The 21,243-nt window shown below is 41.6% G+C and overlaps 1 protein-coding gene across 1 annotated transcript in view; it reads left to right on the top strand.

Moving 5' to 3' along the window:
- Nucleotides 1-21,243, top strand: part of R3HDM1 (R3H domain containing 1) — a 112,248-nt gene that overhangs the window by 72,950 nt on the left and 18,055 nt on the right. Inside the window, exons 20-21 of the mRNA XM_081095379.1 lie at nt 4,759-4,910; nt 20,060-20,163. Of these exons, the coding sequence (XP_080951505.1) occupies nt 4,759-4,910; nt 20,060-20,163 (256 nt within the window). The remainder of the gene's footprint in view (nt 1-4,758; nt 4,911-20,059; nt 20,164-21,243) is intronic.

Genomic DNA, 21,243 nt, shown 5'->3' with positions numbered 1-21,243 from the left:
TTTTCTGTAACTGAATCTAATGTTAAGAAATCCAAAGATCATTTCCATTCATCTCCCCAAGGTTAAACCAATCTAGTTGGGAAGATAAATGTACACGTATGTTATCTAAACATAATTAAATTTTTGATAGTATTCAGACTAGTAACTGAATGAATCATGAAGTACAACCAGATTAGGGACTTAGTACAGAAGTCTTCTGGGAAGATATAAACCTTAAATTATCTCTTAAAATAACAGGCATAAATTGGTGAGGAAGACATTCTGGGAATAGGGAAGTGTATGAGCAAAGGTGCTAGCATATTCCATTTAATTCCAGAAAGTCAAAATTGAAATTACAATGTAAAATGTGGCCTAACTGGCTTGGCTCAGTGGATAAAGCGTTGGCCTGCAGACTCAGAGGTCCCAGGTTTGATTGCAGTCAAGGGCATGTACCTTGGTTGCGGGCACATCCCCAGTGGGGGGTGTGCAGGAGGCAGCTGATCGATGTTTCTCTCTCATCGATGTTTCTAACTCTCCCTCTCCCTTCCTCTCTGTAAAAAATCAATAAATATATTTAAAAAAATAAAATGTAAAATGTGGAATTTTCAAGGATGTCTAGTCTTGAAGCCACCTAATTATAAAAGGCAATTAAGGAAAAAGAAAAAAAATACATTATGAAACTAGGTTTTTAAAAATATTTTTATTGGTTTTAGAGAGAGAGAGAAACATTGCTGTGAGAAACATCAATCGGTTGCCTCCTGCACGTACCCCAACTGAATTCAAACCCGTAACCTGGGCATGTGCCCTGACCCAGAAACAAACAGGCGACCTTTTGGTACACAGAATGATACTCAACCAACTGAGCCACACCAGCCAGGACATGAAAGTAAATTTTACATCTTTCTTTTCTCATATTTTGCATGCTTTTTACTTTGTGTCCTCCATGCATGAGCCTAGGTTCATCAGATTTCCCATCTTCTACTTTCTTCATAGCTAGACAGTCTATAGCAGTGATGGCGACCTATGACACGCATGTCAGAGGTGACACGCGAACTCTTTTTTTGGTTGATTTTTCTTTGTTAAATGGCATTTAAATATATAAAATAAATATCAAAAATATAAGTCTTTGTTTTACTATGGTTGCAAATATAAAAAAATTTCTATATGTGACACGGCACCAGAGTTAAGTTAGGGTTTTTCAAAATGCTGACACGCCGAGCTCAAAAGGTTCGCAATCACTGGTCTATAGGATCAGTACTAAGGAACTCTCCCTTCTCGAGCATCTATTAGACAAGATGCCCAGGCATCAGATAAGATTTGCTCTTGGCCTTAGTGGCTCACAGTCTAGTGTAAGATATATAATTTGTATTGGTTTTTACTTTTTGTTAATCCTCACCCAAGGAAATTTTTTTCCATTGGTATTTAGAGAAAGTGGAAAGGAGAGGGAGAGACAGAGACAGAGAAACACCAATGTGAGAGAGACACATCGATTGGTTACCTCCCACACAACCCCAACCTAGGCCGGGGATCGAGCCTGCAACCCTTTGGTCCATGGGCTGATGCTCTGACAATTGAACAAAACTGGCCAGGGCAAGGAATGTAATTTTTAAATAAAGTATAACCTGTTGGTGTACTTTTATAAAATGGAGCTAGATATTAAAAATGCTTCAGAGCTTAGTTATTATTTCTATAGCATACTTTTTTACAAGGTATAAATTATTTTCCCATGGTATTTCATGTAATCCTTACATTGAATGAATGATTATGAGAAGTATTTTACTCTGATGAGCAATGAATGACAGCCTCTTTATACTTCCTCCTACATTTGATAGATAAGCTGGATGGTAATAAACTGTTGCCTAAAAAATAAGCCAGAAAAGTCTTCTGTTCTCAGTAGAGTGTATTCTGTGGCTGTACATTCTCAAGTACTGTTCCCTCTTTCTCTTTTGGTACTTCATTTTTCTTTTTTACCACTAGCTACAGCAAGCATGTCAAACTCACAGCCAGTGTGCCGCATGCCTCGTTTAAGTTTGACATGCTTGAGCTATAGATTCTATAGTTTAAATCATGTAGATTGAGCTGTATCATTCTTCCTAAGTCTACCCTGTATATGTATTAACTTAGACACAACCAGAAATAGTCTATATAATAAAAGCCTAAGCGACCTTTACAGCAGAATGACCAGAACGACCGGTCCCTATGATGCACACTGACCACCAGGGGCCAGACACTCAACACAGGAGCTGCCCTCTGATGGTAGTGTGCTCCCACAGTGGGAGCACCGCTCAGCCAGAAGCCAGGCTCATGGCTGGCGTCCGACAAGCTCAGCTGTGGTGGCGGGAGGAGCCTCTCCCACCTCTGCTAAGGTGCAGCAAGCTGAGCAGTAAGGAGCAGCGAGCAGGCGGGCAGTAAGGAGCGAGGGGTCCCAGACTGCGAAGGGCGCAGGCCGGGCTGAGGGAACCCAACCCCTCCACCTCACCCCACCCCCGCCCAGTGTACAAATTTTATGCACCAGGCCTCTAGTAATCTCAGAATGTTCACACTGCCTCCGTAGACAAAAAGACGGAAATAATATTGTGTTATACAGAGTTGGATATTCACACTAGTAACTTTCTCATTACAATGATTGAGCCAAAATGAAAGTAATTAAGAGATTACGGTGTATTTTGAGAGGACCAGTTACATTTAGAAACATGCTGTATAGGCCAGACTTGTAAATTAATCATGAACTTATAAATCACAGGGCCCAAGTATAGAGAATAGCACAAACTGAGGCTCTGAGTTACTTGGACAAGTTACTTATCCTCTACTTCCCCATCTATACAACAAGGATGATAAAAGTATCTTACTAGGGTTGTTAGAAAGATTTGATGTGCCCAGCCAGTGTGGCTCAGTGGTTGAGTATCTACCCAGGAACCAAGAGATCACAGTTCGATTCTAGGTCAGGGCACATACCCAGGTTGCAGGCTTGATCCCCAGAAGGGGATGTGCAGGAGGGAGCCAATCAATGTTTCTCTATCAATGTTTCCATCTCTATCCCTTTCCCTTCCTCTCTCTCTGAAAATCAAAAAAAAACCCAAAGGGGGAAGGGGAGACATAGTAATACTTTCAATAATAAAGAACTTAAATTAACAAATAAAATAAGTAGAAATTTTAAAAAGGAAAAAAGAAAGATCCACTGTTCACCAAATGCCTACTGTGCTAGAACCTGTAATTGGATATTGTAATAAAGATAATACCTCCCGTGAGATGAAGGTGGCATCCTTTTTTTTTTTTCCAGATAAGTGACTGGGAACTCAGAATAGTTAAGCTGCTTGCCCAGTGTCACATAGATAGCAAAGTGGTGAAGCTGGTATCACATCCAGATATGTTAAGCTTCAAGGCTCATACTCCTTCTGATCCACAGGGTATCTCATTGTTGCCCTACCTGAGTTTTACTCAGCTCTACTTGAAGTGAACTGTATTACTCTTTCTATTTCAAATGGTCAATCTTATTTGGAAGCAGCTTATTTTTTAAAATAACTTTTACTTAGGGACATGAATCTTATCTTTTTTTAAAAATCTAATGCATCTAGTCTACTGTACAATTGATAAATGCTAGTGAAAAACAATAGCTGGTGAAAAAAAAAACATAGAAATAAAGTGGTAGTGTTATGGCTAACTTATCAGGACAGCCTGTTAACAGTTTTAGCTTATTCCTTAACTAGTCATACAGTAAAACCTCAATATAACGGATTAATTCGGGCAATGGGGTATCCGTTAAAGCTGAAAGTCCATTATGTAATAAAGTAGGTTTTCCAAATGTATATGTTAAAAGGTTGACAAGTTTACCTGTTTTATGTAAACACATTTGTTTAATTAAAATTAAGTATGTATGAAAATTTCACAGAGAAGTTTTCCATTTGTATTACTGTAATTTTAAATTCCTACTGAATAGGTCTAGTAAATGTATGAATTCACCAGTCATCTTGAATTAAAAAATGCACACGGCTGGGGGTGTGGCTTAGCTAAGTGCACATCGGAACATCAGCCAGCATGCGTTAAAACTGCTGCAGAGCCCTAACCGGTTTGGCTCAGTGGATAAAGTGTCGGCCTGCGGACTCAAGGGTCCCAGGTTCGATTCTGATCAAGGGCATGTACCTTGGTTGCGGGCACATCCCCAGTGGAGAGTGTGCAGGAGGCAGCTGATCGATGTTTCTCTCTCATCAATGTTTCTAACTCTCTATTCCTCTCCCTTCCTCTCTGTAAAAAACCAATAAAATATATATATTTAAAAAAAAAAAAAAACTGCTGCAGAAAGTCATGCCAGGCGACAACAGAACCAATTACCTCGAGTGATGTGGTGTGATCACGTGTTAATCATTCCCCGAACATTGTTTATGAACATTGTTTACGAGCAGTGTTACTTTTGGATATAAATATGTAGACTATAGTTGTAGATATGTAATGTTTATATTGGCAAAATTACTACAGCGCTTTTCCCAGCATATGGCCTATTCGCTAAAATTTGTTAAAAATAATATTGAATTAATAACACACAAAAAAATGTTAATTTAATTATGAGCAAATCTTGGTTAAGGCCGTTTTTAAATTAACAGGGTATTAATTTCCACATATAACATATGGATCCGAAATTTTGTTTGTTTAATTGAAGTCCATAAATCAAGGTCCACAAAATCACGGGTTTACTGTACTTGAAAAGTTTATGAAGGCTAGAGACATTAACATTTGCAAGAGTTTGAAGAACCTTTTCCCTTTAAATTGTCTTTTAAATTTTAGGTTTCACTGCCTCAAGGTTCTCAAGGAATTGCCCATCAGACTTATCAACAGCCTGTTATTTTCCCTAATCAATCTAATCAAGGATCTATGCCCACAACAGGAATTCCAGTTTACTATAGTGTCATTCCACCTGGCCAACAAAATAATTTAAGGTGAGTATGACTAAGAAACCTAATCCTATAGCTTCTCATTTTTTATCATGATTTTGGTCGTTGCTAATTTTAAAGTTGCCTCAGGGCATTACCTGAGATCATTCTCTAATGTAGAATAGAAAAACTATGATACAAAATAAGGGGGAAAGGAGACATATGTAATACTTTAAACAATAACGAATTTAAAGTAATAATAACAAATAAATAAATAAACTTAAAAATTTTTTAAAAGAATAACTATGATACAATCTATTTTTCTAATATTTCTTTTAGTCTCCTTTTACTTACCCAAGTGGAATAAAATAGTTGGCCATAGACCTTGGACTTTAGAGCATTTGTTTGTCAATATTTAAGGATTTCATAGGAGTTTGATGAGAATAGGTTTCCTTTATAAAACATCAGTAGCAAAATATCATACTAAAATTTTTGAGGCTCTGGGAAGCTCATTTTTTATCAGTAAGGGGAAAGGGGGTATATAAGAAAAGCAAATGATAGTAGCTCTGCATTAAAGCAAGTCATGAATTATTCCATTAGCTACTTCAGCTTGGAAGAACAGAAGCTTCTCTGAAAAAACTTAAATGTGTTAAAAATAGTAATTTTCCTTTGAATTGGGTACCTTTAGTTTTTGTTCAGAGTGTATTACAGTCCTTCATTTATTCTCAAGACATCCCTATGGGGTTGTCAGAGGGACCTCAGTGCTCTTATAAGAAGGGGTCTTTAGTTAAAATTGCTGACAAGAGGTTGCCACTCAGTTATGTTTACAGGTGGTATTTATGGATAAAGAAGGGATTGACATACTTGTCTCAGGGAATCTGCTGGGAAATGGGACTTGGCTCTCATTTGATGTGTTGTCAGAAACACACACACACACTCCACACACGCCCCATCCCCCGAGGAATTCGCATGGCTCTGGCTGCCACAGGTTAAAGAGGCCTGGCACATAGTAGAAGCTTAGTGAATCCATACTAAATTAAAACACTTCTTTAATGACAAAGGCCAACCTTGCACATAATCAGTTCTCAGTTATGTACCATATTATTGGCCTTAATATTATTTTGTTTCTGTAACTCTATATACTTTTTAAATTTTTTATTAGAATTTTTTATCACTGAATTATGCTTGTTGACACAAGTGAAGCAGTCAGTGTAAAGATGTATAAAAGGAAAGCTAACTATCATGTTCCCACTCTGGTCACCAGTGCTCACAAGCTATTATGCATTGTTTGTATTGGCCTGCTCAAACATGTGCATAAAAATATATATTTATATGTATTGGAATTGGTTGATAGATTCTAATGAAATAGACATTATCTTGCATTTTCCCTTATTAATATATCATGAATATCAGATGAATAAGTATTAGTCTAAAACATTCTATTATGCTTTTTTTGTGGTCTTTTTTTCCCACCTGATTTCTTTACAAACATAATTTTACATAAATGAGATCATGTCATACAGGCAGTTTTTTGTTGTCAAACTCTCTCCTTCCCCCTATACTTTCCACGTGGATCATTTCCCACACACGCGCAGTCTGGCTAACCCATGTTTCTATGCTGGTCTGTGTCCTTTTTCACTTTTCTCTTTGCACCCAATTATATACTAACAGATGTGGGTATGAAAACATGAGCAGAATTAATTAACACAGGCACATGAAATAGAATTTATAATTTTACATATAAATTAGACTAAAACTTTTTTTTTTTAATTGATCTCAGAGAGGAAGGAAGAGGGAGAGAAAGAAATATCAATGATGAGAATCACTGATCGGCCGCCTCCTGCACGCCCCCCACTGAAGATTGAGTCCACAACCTGGGAATGTGCCCTTGACCGGAATCGAACCTGGGACCCCCTCAGTCCACAGGCCAATGCTCTATCCATTGAGCCAAACCAGCTAGGGCTAAAACTTTTTAAAAAATATATATTTTTATTGATTTCAGAGAGGAAGGGAGAGTAAGAAAGAGAGAGAAACATCATGATGAGAGGGAGCCATCGATTGGCTGCCTCCTGCACATTGGACTGAGCCCACAACCCAGGCATGTGCCCTTGACCAGAATCGAACCTGGGACCCTTCAGTCCACAGGCTGATGCTCCATCCACTGAGCCAAACCAGCCAGGCTAAAACTTTTTTAAATGTGGTTGGTTGTATTTATGTGTATGGTATCTATATCTACATATATAAAAGGCTAAGCGACTGTCCAGCCAGTAGGTATAATGCGCACTGACCACCAGGGGGCAAACGTTCAATGCAGGAGCTGCTGAGCAACAGCAACTTTGCAGAGTGCCCTCTCACACTCCAGGACCCCTCGGGGGATGTCGGAGAGCCAGTTTAGGTCCAATCCCTGCAGGTGAGGCCGAGGGACCACCTGCTGGGGACACACACACACACACACACACTCACTCACTCTGCAGATTGCCTTTGAGCCACAGCGCAGCCAGCTGGGGAGGTACCACGGGAGGTTGGCTCCAAGATGTGTCAGGCCTTTCTCGCCCAGTCCCACCCCACCAGCCACCTTCTAATTAATTTCCTTTCAGTGTGCACAAATCCATTCACCGGGCCACTAGTTTGTATGTAATGAGAGAGTTTAATCCATTTATGATTAGTATTTAGTAGTTTAGTATTACAGCTGGTACAGATTTTTTTTCTGCCAGCTTATGTTTGTTTATTTTACCACACTGTACTTAGAACTGCATGCCTGGTTGGTTGTAGTGCCATTTTATCAGAAGCCCAACTCTGTGATATACATATTCCTTGAGGCTCTTTATCATGGAATCTCACTAATCTGATAATATCAGGGCATGAGATGGTCTAAATTAGCTACTTTTTGTGGATCAGTGCATATTGTGCCATTAGGCATTAGTTATCATGATGTGGTTATTAAGAACACAGCTTTGAAATCTAAACAAAACCTGACTTCAAGCCTGTGCAGCTTTGGCAAATTAGTCTTTTTGCACTTTGGTTGTCGTATTTATAAAATAGGAATAATACTTCACATGATTGGTGTGAGGGATTATGTGTCTATACTTTGTGTATGGAAATTCCATATTCTAAAATAGATATTTGCCTGTATTTTTAAGTAGAGTACACTAAAAATAGTTAAACTATTTGTTGCTGATTCAAAGCCACAGAGCATCAGTGATTATATTGTGTCCCCAAAATATTTTGGAGCATGTAAGGAATATTTTCATTTATAGATGCTCTTTGACTTATGATGGGGTTAAGTTCTGATAAACCCATCCTAAGTTGAAAATATCATAAGTAGAAAATATTTTTAATACACCTAACTACCAAATATCATAGCTTAGCCAGCCTACCTTACACTACTCAGAATACTCAAATTAATCTATAGTTGGGCAAAATCATCTAACAGCGAATACACTGTAGAGTGTTAGTTATTAACCCTTGTGGTCATATGCCTGACTGAAGCTACAGCCACTGCCACTGCCCAGCATCAAAGAGTGTATTGTGCCCGGCCAGTGTTGCTCAGTGATTGAGCTTCAACCCATGAGCGGAAAGGTTGCTGGTCCGATTCTGGTCAGGGCACATGGCCCGAGTTGTGGGCTTGGCCCTCAGTCGGGGACGTGCAGGAGGCCCATGCCCAGACCAGGGCTGCGTATTGAACCTGCAACCCAGGTACTGCACTTGACCAAGAATCAATCCCATGACCCTTTGGTGCATGGGCCGATGCTCTAACTGCTTGGCCACACCGGTCAGGGCCTCTGAGGTTTTTTATTTTCCATCAGTGTTCTTCAGCTTACATTATTACTGTCAACTCAAAATAGATCTTTTCTAAGTCTTTATTAATATTTTCTAGTTGTTAAAGCAGCATTGTTACCATTCTTTCTTCACTTTCTTAATCATGGTTTCCTTTGATTGGGTTGTGCTTTTTCTGAAAAATTGTTCTTTCTCATAGGGAGTTTCTGTTCCCTGCTTTCCTAAGGTATTGGTCATACTTTCTTGTTTCTTTGCATCTCTTTTAATAATATATTATAGTAACTCTGGGTATCTTCTATTGTTTGCTTGTGTATTTATTTATAGTGAGTGACTGGGTTATTTTAGTGACATCTATTTAATTCCCCCTTTCGCTCCCCACTCCCCCACCTCCAGGGTTCAGCCTCTGATGCTGTTCTCAAGCAGGGAAAAAAGCTTTGGGTATTCTCATAGTAATCCTGGGGTGACGGTGGTTTTGGCAGGACTCTGTTCCTTTCTTCCTTGATAACACCCAACTGTTAAACTCCATAACTGCCAGCTGATTGCTCTGTTGTTTTCAACAATGCCTGATTCATAAATTGCTCTACAATATATTCCAATTAAAATATGGCTCCTGTTGCCGAAACCGGTTTGGCTCAGTGGATAGAGCGTCGGCCTGCGGACTGAAAGGTCCCAGGTTCGATTCCGGTCAAGGGCATGTACCTGGGTTGCGGGCACATCCCCGGTGGGGGATGTGCAGGAGGCGGCTGGTCGATGTTTCTCTCTCATCGATGTTTCTGACTCTCTGTCTCTCTCCCTTCCTCTCTGTGGAAAATCAATAAAATATATTAAAAAAAAAAAATATGGCTCCTGTGAAGGAAAAGTTTCTGGGGTCAGTGTTTGATTTTTATTCTGACCTCAGGAAGGCTCTGTCCAGCTCTTTTTTTACCTGGTTTCCTCCTTCAAACCAGCAGGCCTAAATTTAGCCTGAATCGTGAATCACCTCCCAATTGTCTACTACGTTCTGTACTATTCTTTGTGTGTGTTTTTTAAGATTAGTAATTTTTTTATTGATTTTAGAGAGAGGAAGGAAGAGGGATAGATAGATGGAGAGATGGGAACATCAATGAGAGAGAAACATCTATTGGCTGATCCCATGAGGGATCAAGGCCAAAACCCAGGCATGTGCCCTGACCAGGAATCGAACCAGGGACCTTTTGGTTCATGTGTCAATACTCAATCACTGAGCCACACCAGCCAGGTCAACCTGTGCTGTTCTTGAGATTACCCTAGGCTTCAAATTCTTCCCTCTCTGTTGCAGTTGAAGTCAGTTCTTTTGATAAGACATTAGGTGCTATCTGTTTTATGACCTGTTTTCTGGGCCCGGTATCTGGAGCTGGGGATGTGCACAATGGTAAGCTTCTCTCCAAGTGGCAACATCCTTTATGATCTGAGCACTTGAAGAGTGAAGGACCACAGCCTAGGATCCTCAGCTTGCCTTTCCTGACATGGAATCACCAGTTCAAGAGCTGGGGCAAAAGTGATCATGCCTTGCCCAGGCTGGTGTGGCTCAGTAGCAAAGCATCAGCCTGCGCACTGACGGGTCTTGGGTTAGATTCCCAGTCAAGGGCACGTACCTGGGTTGTGGGTTCATTCCCCTGTTGGGACATATTATATATATATACTAGAGGCCCAGTGCACAAAAATTTGTGCACTCGGGAGGAGGGGGTGTCCCTCAGCCCGGCCTGTGCCCTCTTGCAGTCTGGGACCCCTCGGGAGATAACGACCTGCTGGCTTAGGCCTGCTCCCTAGTGGCAGAGGGCAGGCCCAATCCCTAGGTGCAGCCCCTGGTCAGGCTCAGAGCAGGGCCAATTGGGGAGTTGGGGCGCCGCCCCGTCATGCACAGAGCAGGGCGGATTGGGAGGTTGTGATGCCACCCTCAGTCACGCTCAGGGTAGGGCCGATTGGGGGGTTGGGGCACCGCCCCCTGTCACACTCAAGGCAGGGTCGATGGGCAGGTTGCGGCACCACCCCCTGTGACGCACAGAGCAGGGCCAATCAGGGGATTGGGGTGCTGCCCCCTGTCACGCACAGAGCAGGGTCAATCAGGGGGGTTGGGGCTTCATACCCTGTCACACACAGAGCAGGGCCAATCAGGGGGTTGGGGAGCTCCCCCCTGTCACGCACAGAGCAGGGCCCAGGGGGGTTGGGGCTCCGTACCCTGTCACACACAGAGCAGGGCGCATCAGGGGGTTGGGGAGCTCCCCCCTGTCACGCACAGAGGAGGGCCGATCAGGGGGTTGGGGCACCGCACCCTGTCACACTCAGGGCAGGGCCGATGGGGAGGTTATGGCTCTACCCCGTCATACACAGAGCAGGGCCGATCAGGGGGTTGGGGCGCCGCCACTGTCACACTCAGGGAAGGGCTGATGGGGAGGTTATGGCTCTACCCCGTCACACACAGAGCAGGGCCCGTGGGGGCGGGGGGTGAAGGGGGGTTGGGGCGCCACACCCTGTCACACACAGAGCAGGGCTGATCAGGGGGTTGGGGCGCCGCACCCTGTCACATACAGAGCCACAGGGCGATCAGGGGGTTGGGGAGCTCCCCCCTATCAGGCACAGAGCAGGGCTGATCAGGGATTTGGGGTGCCTTCCCCTGTCCCGTACAGAGCAGGGCAGATAGGGAGGTTGTGGCCCCGCCCCCTGTCACACACAGAGCCACAGGGCAATCGGGGTTTGGGCGCTGCCCCCTGTCACACTGATCCCGGTGCTGGGAGGCATATTACCCTTTTACTATATAGGATAGAGGCCTGGTGCACAGGTGGGGGCCGGCTGGTTTGCCCTGAAGGGTGTCCTGGATCAGGGTGGGGGTCCCCACTGGGGTGCCTGGCCAGTCCTGGGTGAGGGGCTGATGGCTGTTTTCAGGCTGGTGGGTGACTGAAGCTCTCAACTGCTCCTTTTTTTCTTTTTTCTTTTTTATTCTGGGCCAGCTTTAGTTCTGGCTCTAGCTCTGAGGCCTCTGCTGCTGAAAGCAGGTATCTGGTTTGTTTGGGTTCTATAATCGAAACACTGTATCAACTCCAGCTCTGAGATCCCGCCTGGCTGAAAGCGGGTTTCTGGGGTTTTGTTTAGCTTCTATATTTGTAACAATGTTTCAAACTGCAAGCTGAGAAGCCGGTAGTGGCAGGCAGGGAACGTTGGAGCCCTCCCTCACTGAAGCAAGCAAGCCTCATGTTAACTTCAAGCTGTCTGGCTGCCGGCCGCCATCTTGGCTGGCAGTTAATTTGCATATCACCCTGATTAGCCGATGGGAAGGGTAGCGGATGTATGGCTAATTACCATTTTCTCTTTTATTAGATAGGATATATATATATATATATATATATATATATATATGTCAACCAATCGATGTGTTTCTTTCTCTAACCCCCCCCCCCCCCTCCCTCAGGGCCCCAGTATTCCCAGTATGTCATATCTCAGTATGTCAATAGTTCTTGTTTCCTAAATAGGGGTTGGGGAAAAAAGAGTTCCCATCTATCAACTTCAACAACAGGTACCTGGAGGCAGGAGGACAAAGCTGACATATTACTTCTCCTAGAAAGAAAGCCCTTTGTGTGCTGTGGGAGAGGGAGCTCTGTGTTCCTGGCTACAAGTTGTCTGGAGTAGACTCCACGTTAATGAAGCTGGGCAGGGACCAGAGGAAGCATCTTGGTTCAAATATAAGACCCACGTTTCTAATCATGTTTTTAAAGGTGTTCTTATTTAAAGGTGTTCATCCTGTGGTCCATTTTCAGAGGCTTTAAGTAGTTGCATTTTTATAGTTTTCACCAGTTTCAGTGGGATGCAGGTTAACAGAAGTCATGCTGTTATGCCAGAAGTCATTCTGTAATAGGTGAAATTTTAATTCAGAAAAATGAAATTATAGTATTATGGCATCCTGTCTTTTGAAATTATGCACAAAAGATTTGGCGAAGCTGTTTGGGGAATTGGATGTCTGTTCTTAGTCGTATAAGTAGTGTCCTCATTGCCAAGGCATTTTTATGGCCTCACTCAGGAAGCGACTTAATAAGTAGCTAAATTATTTCCAAAAGAGCAGCTTAGGATCAGCTATACTGGAGAGATGTTTTCCACCACTTCAGTGCACTACTGAAGTTATATATCCAACAGACCCACTGACAACTGCTTTTGATGTTAACTGGTTCATTCTACTGTGTCAGTCAGAATATGGCCCCTCTCAAAATCCCAGGAGCACCAGGGATAACATTGTGGTTGAATGTGTTTAGTAGCTGCCCTGCCCTTGCTAGTGTGGTTAGTGGTTAGGGCATTGTCCCTCACACCAAAGGGTCCCAGGTTCTATTCCTGGTCAAGGGCATTTACCTAGGTTGCAGGTTTGACCCCTGACCCTGGTCATGGTGCCTGTGGGAGGCAACCAGTTGATGTGTGTCTCTCAAATTCTCTCTCTCCCTCTCCTTCTCCCTCTCCCTCATTCCTTTCCCTCCCTTCTTTTCATTCTCTAAAAAAATCAATGGAAAAAATACCCTAAGGTAAGGATTAACAAGTAATAAAAAATAATAGCTGCCTTTACAGTTCTCAAGCCAAAGGCATCTTTTATGTGAAATGTGTAGTATAGACCCTTGGGTCTCACACAAGTACTTAACAAATGCAAAGTTCATTTTTAGGGAAAATGTGAACTCTTACTGCAGGTACTTCTGCATTCTACCTATTATTTAATAGGAGATTGTCCTCTCTTAAGCAAGATTTCCACCCAGCCCCTCAGGTCCCTAGTAAAATATGAACTGTGTCTTATATCTTGTTTCAAAGGACTAGATTCCTCTATGATTAACTATTTGCTTTAAATTCAGCATAATTATAGAATACAATTAGGATATGTCTGTAGTCTAGCACCTGCCAAAGGCTTAAATGCTTTCTTCCTTTATCATTCTGGCAGAGTTGTAGAATCCTCTGGGTCCACCATTTTATCTTGGCTGTCAGGAAACACAGAGATAGATTGGAGTTCTCAGTAAAAGCAACAATCTTGTCCCACATGTCCCAACTCCTTTTTGTTTTGTTAAGTATTTTTCTGGTTTTAAGTCGATTCAGTTTTTTAAAATATTTCACATTTGGGAATAGGTGAACTATAAGTAAATATTTCTATAAATTTGAGCATTTAACTGGAAAGCCCAGAAAAATGGGCCATTTGCATTTAAGGGAAAAATCCAAAAATTTCCCAATAAAAGTTTCATTTGACATTAATTTCATTAATTGAATATATAGTTTGATCAAATTCTGAATAGTTGAAAGTTTATTTATATTGTCCTAAATAGATACCCTTACCACAAAGATTTACAATGTAGAAATCACCTTGATTTACAAAAAGCTTATAAGGCAGAAAGCTAGTATATTCTTCCCAAGACAGCAAGCCTGGCTGAGCATCTGACCCTCAAATTAAATGAAGGTTTATATTGCAGAAAATCAGTATAGCTCTCCTCACCACACTCCCTGGCATCTGTTAAAGATTTCTGAAGGAGATTCAGATTATTAGTTAAAATTAAATCACTGATACAACATTTAAAAGTAACTTTTCAGGCAGTTGTCATAGAATATTTTTAGTGTTTATTTTTTTATAATTACAAAATATATGCATGCCTTTTTGAAAAAAAAATTTTTTAAGTATAAATTATCAAGAATTAAAAAAAAGAATCAGCCATAGTTCCATAACCCTAAATTGACTACTGTTTTCATATTCAGATTTTTCTGTTAGTCTTTTTTTCTTTTCATATATAATTTTAACATAGTTGAGATTCTATTGGATATATTTTATATATGTATTTTATTCATTTGATACAGTGTTTTCCCATGTAATTAAAATTTTCTTTGTAAATATAGCTTTTAATTATTACACTGCTCAATTTTATGAATATGCAAGAATTTATTTAGCCTGTTATAGACATGTATGACATATCCCCTTTTTTTTCACTTTATTGATTCATCTTCAGTGCAACTTGAATTTCTTCCATGGCATAGAGTCCTTAGAGGGTAATTAACAGGTTAAAGATATGGTGTTGTTGGGGTTTGTTTGTTTGTTTGTTTGTTTGTTTTTCTGCCCAGCTGGTGTGGTTCAGTGGTTGAGTGCCAACCCATGAACCAGGAGATCACGGTTCGGTTCCCATTCACAGCACATGCCTGGGTTGCAGGCTCAATCCCCAATAGGAAGCGTGCAGGAGGCAGCTGATCAGTGATTCTCCTCATTGATATTTCTGTCTCATTCTCCCTCTTCCTTCTCTCTGAAGTCAATAAAAACAGTTTTTCTAATTTTTTTCTTCCAATGTTATTTTGTTGTTTTTGTTTGTTTGTTTGTTTGTTTGTTTTAATATATTTGTATTGATTTCAGAGAGGAAGGGGGAGAGAAGGAGATAAAAACATCGATGATGAGAGAGAATCATGATTGGCTGCCTCCTGCGTGCCCCAGGCATATGCCTTTGACCAGAATCGAACCTGGGACTCTGCAGTCCACAGGCCAGCGCTCTAAGCCAGGGGTCCTCAAACTATGGCCCGCAGGCCACATGCAAATACAAATATTGTATTTGTTCCCGTTTCGTTTTTTTACTTCAAAATAAGATATGTGTAATGTGCATAGGAATTTGTTCATAGTTTTTTTTTTAAACTATAGTCCGGCCCTCCAACGGTCTGAGGGACAGTGAACTTTTTAAACCCCTGTTTAAAAAGTTTGAGGACCCCTGCTCTAAACACTGAGCCAAACCAGCTAGGGCTCAATGTTATTTTGTATTGGTTTCAGGTGTACAGCTTAGTGGTTAAACAGTCATATAATTTACATAGTGTTCCTCTTGATATTTCCAGTACCCCAGCTGATAACATACATAGTCATCACAATATTATTGACTATATTCCTTATGCTTTACTTACATCTCCTTGACTATTTTGTAGCTACCAATTGTGCTTCTTAATCCCTTCCCTCTTTCACCCATCCTAAACGCCCCTCCCCTCTGACAACCAGCAGTTCTCTCTGTGTGTCTGAGTCTGTTTCCGTCTTATTCATTTATTTTGTTCTTTAGATTTCACATATAAGTGAAATATGGTATTTGTCTTTCTCTGAGTTGGGTGACATATTCACTGAGCATAGTACTATCCTCTGTGTGCATCCATGCTATTGTAAATAGTAAGATTTCATTCTATTTTATGAGTAAGTAATATTCCATTGTATATATGTACCACAGCTTTTTTATTCACTCGTCTATTGATGGGCACTTGTGTTGCTTCCAAGATATAACTGCTTTTTAAGGTCCTTGGTACCTTTTGATAAAATCTTCCTTTGATTTACAATCCCAGTGGCTACTGACTCTTTTTCCTTTTTTTTTTTTTTTTCATGGCTTTTTATTTTTTTAATTGATTTTAGAGAGAGGAAGGGAGAGAGAGACAGAAACATCAATGATGAGAGAGAATCATTGATCAGCTGCCTCCTGCACGCCCCCCACTGGGGAGTTGAGCCCACAACCCGGGCATGTGCCCTTGACCGGAATTGAACCCAGAACCCTTCAGTCCTATTCTTGGTGGCCTCCTATCACCCATGTGTCTCATAACTTGATTAGGCCATTAGAATGTGTTTAGTGAAAAAGATCAGGATGGGAAGCACTGTATGGCTCAAGGGTACATTTACCCCAGTTAGAACAGAACCAAAAAATCCTTTCAGCTTTTGGCGAAATTTTCTATTCTCTCCAGTAATGCCACATTTACAAATTGTCAAACTGCTGTATTATTTCCACAGGTAGCTAATTCTCACATAAACACAGTCCAATCATAATTAACATTAATTTCAGAAAGTACTATTTTTATATTTTGTCATATGGTCCAAACTTACGTTTTATGAAATCTTCCCTTTACACTTCTTTCTTTTTACCTTTTATTGAACCACACTGAGTTACTGCCACTAAAAAACAATAGAACTGTAATTCTTATTAATTGAAGAATTGTTACCTGAATCAGCGAATCATTTCATAACATTTTATTGTGGACACTTTTAAATATTTATAACTAGAGGCCCAGTGCACAAAATTCGTGCACTGGGTGGGTGTCCCTCAGCCCAACCTGCCCCCTCTTACAGTCTGGGAGCCCTCAGGAGATATCCTACTGACGGCTTAGGCCCACGGCGGCTCAGAGCACACCCCACCTTGGCGGGTCCGCTGGGGGCCTTGGTCCTGGCTGCAGCATGGCTCAGAGCATGCCCCCCTGGGCAGGTCCACTGGGGGCCTTGCTCCCAGGGCAGGCGGCACAGCATGCCTACCCGTGAACCCCCAGCAGGAATGGCCTCAGAGCTGGGCCCCCGAGCTGTGCCATGGCCACTTGGAGCCCGCCCCTAGCCCTGGTGTTTGGTGTGTATCCACTGGGGCTGAGGGCATGCTCTGAGCTGGTTGTGATGTCCTGGCCTAATTTGCATATTTCTCTCTTACTATATAGGATTAGAGGCCTGGTGCACAAAAATTTGTGCACAGGCGTGGGGGGGTCCCTCAACCCGGCCTGTGCCCTCTCGCAATCTAGGACCCCTCAGGGGATGACCACCTGCTGGCTTAGGCCCGCTCCCTGAGGGATTGGGCCTAAGCTGGCAGTCAGATATCCTTCTGGCAGTCCGGCAGCCCTCGGGGGATGTCCACTTGCCAGCGGGGAGCAGGCCTAAATTGCAGTCGGGCATCCTTAGCACTGCTGAGGAGGCAGGAGAGGCTCCCACCACCACTGCTGTACTGGCAGCCATCAGCCTGGCTTGTGGCTGAGCAGAGCTCCTCCCATGTGAGAGCGCCCTGACCACGAGAGGGCAGCTCCTGCATTGAGCGTCTGGCCCCTGGTGGTCAGTGTGTGTCATAGTGACCAGTCATTCCCAGCCTTTCTGCTGTTAGGGTCAGTTTGCATATTACCCTTTTACTATATAGGATAGAAGCCTGGTGCATGGGTGGGGGCCGGCTGGTTTGCCCTGAAGGGTGTCCTGGATCAGGGTGGGGTCCCGCTTGGCTGCCTGGCCAGTCTGGGTGAGGGGCTGAGGGCTGTTTTCAGGCTGGTGGGTGACTGAAGCTCCCAACCTCTCCTTTTTTTCTTTTTTTTTTTTTTTTATTCTGGGATTTATTTACCTTCTATGGCTGTCACTGGAACTGAGAGCTGGCTTTAGCTCTGAGGCTCGGCTGGCTGAAAGCAGGTTTCTGGGGTTTGTTTAGCTTCTATAATTGCAACATTGTTTCTTAGAGTGCAGCTCAGAAGCCGGCAGCGGCAGGCGGGGAACCTTGGCTTCCTTCATCACTGGAGCAAGCAAGCCTCCTGTTTGCTTCAGCCGCCTGGCTGCCGGCCGCCATCTTGGTTGGCAGTTAATTTGCATATCGCCCTGATTAGCCAATGGGAAGCATGTCAGAGGTATGGTTAATTACCATGTTTGTCTATTATTAGATAGGATGAGAGTGTACTCATCTTCTATGTACTCATCACTTAGCTTCTACAGTTATTTACTAATGATTAATCTCTTTTCATATAAACTTCTATTTCATCTTCCAACTATATTCTTTTGAAAAAAATCCAGATTTCATATTATTTCATTTGTGAGTATTTCAGTATAAGTATCCCTAAAACGTGTGGTTTTTTAAAATATTTTTTCATTGTTTTTAGATACGGGGAGCAAAGAGAGAGAAGCATCACTTTGTTTTTCCATTTATTCATGCATTCATTGGTTGATTCTTGTATGTACCCTGACCCAGATCGAAGCCCCAACCTTGGTGTATTGGGATGATGCTCTAAACCAACCGAGCCACCCGGCCTGGGCTACTGAAGGTTTTTTAAAACCCACATAATTATAATATTTTTCACATCTTTAAAATTTTAACAATTTCTTAATTATATCAAATACCCAGTTAATAGATATTTCCAACTGCCCCATACATAGTGCTTGTGTTTTTACACATTTGTAGAGTGTCCCAAAGTCTGGATTTTCCTAATTTTGTCATCATGCTGTTTTTTAATATGTCTCCCTATATTACCTATAATTCAGTAGTTGGATCTAATGTAGTAATTTTAATGCATTACATGAAATGTAAATTAAAAAGCTGTTAAAGCTAGGTTCAGAAATAATACTATGTAAAGAAAGTTTATTTAAATGATGAAAAAAGAGTGGTAAATAATAGGGTTTATATTACAACTAGAGGCCTGGTGCATGAAATTCGTGCACGGGGGGTGGGGGCGTCTCTCAACCCAACCTGCACCCTCTCCAATATGGGACATCCCTCTCACAATCCAGGACCACTCGCTCCTAACCACTCACCTGCCTGCCTGCCTGATTGCCCCTAACCACTTCTGGCTGCCAGTCTGATCAGCCCCTAACCGCTCCCCTGCCAGCCTGGTCGACGCCTAACTGCTCCCCTGCTGGCCCGGTCACCCCTAACTGCCCTCCCCTGCTGGCCTGGTCGCCCCTAACTGCCCTCCCCTACAGGCCTGGTCGCCCCTAACTGCCCTCCCCTGCAGGCCTGGTCGCCCCTAATGCCCTCCCCTGCAGGCCTGGTCGCTCCCAACTACCCTCCCCTGCAGGCCATCTTGTGTCCATATGGGGGCGGCCATCTTGTGTGTTGGAGTGATGGGCAATTTGCATATTACCTCTTTATTATATAGGAAGGATAGGATTAAGATTTCTGACTCCTTGAGAATTCTCAGAAAGAATTAATAGTACCTCTCTTTGATTTGAAACTATCTTTCTGAATTTACTATAAAAAGAAAACTGAAGACTTACTATGAGAAATTGCAGATTAGACTCTAAAAGACTTATTGTTGACAAATATGGCAATAACTTAATGGTTTTATGCTAACCACCTTTTTTGTTTTTGTTAGTATTTAGGTTAGAGTATATCAGAATCATGTTCTATTGTTTCCTTTATTCTCAGATAGTACATTTTTAAACAATATAATATTTTTTCTGAGCCTGGTCATTGTCAAACTACATATTCTATTTTCTAAAATACAGCTTACTGAAATCCAAATAAATTACCTTTTTATTTTATGAAGTTAGTTATTTTTAAGTAATTATTAGAACAATACAAAAGGTGTATTTAGAATAATTTGTAAAGGAATAAGAGTAGTGGAATTAGTTGTTTTTTTCCTAGTTTCAAAAATTGGTATTATTGCAATAAAATAAATTATTTTATTGTTTAAAGTATTACAAATAGTAGTACATATGTCTCCTTTTTTTCCCCATTGACCTTCCCCCAGCCTCCCCTACCCCCTGGCATATGCCCTCACGCCCCCCAAAAAAGATAATTATAACTCACAGAGAAAAGAGTTGCATTTGACTTTTACTGCTAATCAATTTGAAGAATAATTTCATTTAATAAATTTGTAGGACTGTTTGTTCCAAGCACCTTTACAGTCATCTCCGTCTCATTATGCTGTGCTTCTGTGTTTGTTTTATTTTTTTTCCTCCTTAGCTCATCAGTAGGTTACTTACAACATCCAGGATCAGAACAAGTACAGTTTCCTCGAACTACTTCACCCTGCAATTCCCAGCAGCTTCAAAGCCACCAGTGTGCAGGTATGAACAGATAATTGAACAAAAGGATGATGGTTTTTCACTTGAGGAAAAATTAAATTAAGTTTCTTAGGCACTTCTTGAAAAAGATTTCAGCTTGCTATGTGCTGAGGTATACCTAAGATATTTAAGGCACCATGTGAAATCAGAGTTGGCAGGCTCAGTCTACTTCCTACTGCTGCCATTAGCACACTGCTGTCCTGTTCTTCTCCTCGGGCTCTTCCTTCCTTGCCTCTCAGATATTGATGTTCTCTAGGATCCTCTCCTAGGTGCACTCTGGCTCCTCTTCAAGGTCTTCCTAAGTAATCCAGCACCTCCTAGGCTTCAGCTACTGCTTTTTGCCAACACTTCCCTAATCGTATTTCTGCTGAGACGACCATATAGCCAGTTATCTACTGAACATTCCAACCCAGATGTGTCAAAGGGACTTCAGATTTACTATTTCTCCTTACCTATCTATAAACTAAAACAAAGCTCAAAGTCATAATTATCTCTCTCTGTTCTCCCTTTTCATGTTCATGATTTCCGCAAATCTGTTACCTTCTTTCCTTCCCCACTGCTGCTACTTTTGGTCAATTCTTTTCATGTTTTATTTGCAGCAATCAGGTGTTTTTGCTTATTTCATGTTTCCCCTACACCCAGCTTTTCTCTTCCTCAAGCACATATACAGACAGTTCAAAAATTATTGTAATTATTATCCTGAAACAGAAGTCTCTTCATGCCATTCCTCTGAATAAAAAATTTGCATAAATTCTCTATCTAAACTCTAGCAAGTTTGCCTCCTATTTATACGTACATGCTCAATTTACGCAGAACTTTGTTTCCAGAATACTCTATGCTTTTTTATGCCAAAGGTACTTTTGTGCCTATTCTTCCCTCTTCCTAGAGAGTGTCTCTCCACCATCCTCTGTTTGCCAAAATCCTGCTCATCCTTAAACTTTTACTCAAAAATTACCTCTTCTACAAAGACTTCCCCAGCGTTTTAAACAATACTTTATCATAACACCTTATTTTATTGTAAGGATTTATTAACATGTAGTCTATGAGAAACAAGAAATGATTATTAAATAAATGACCAATAGT

Source organism: Myotis nattereri (genome assembly GCF_964212035.1).
Source record: "Myotis nattereri genome assembly, chromosome: 7".
In the NCBI taxonomy this organism is placed as follows: domain Eukaryota; kingdom Metazoa; phylum Chordata; class Mammalia; order Chiroptera; family Vespertilionidae; genus Myotis; species Myotis nattereri.
Note: the sequence above shows the minus strand (reverse complement) of the source record. Positions and strands in the feature narration are given on the sequence as shown.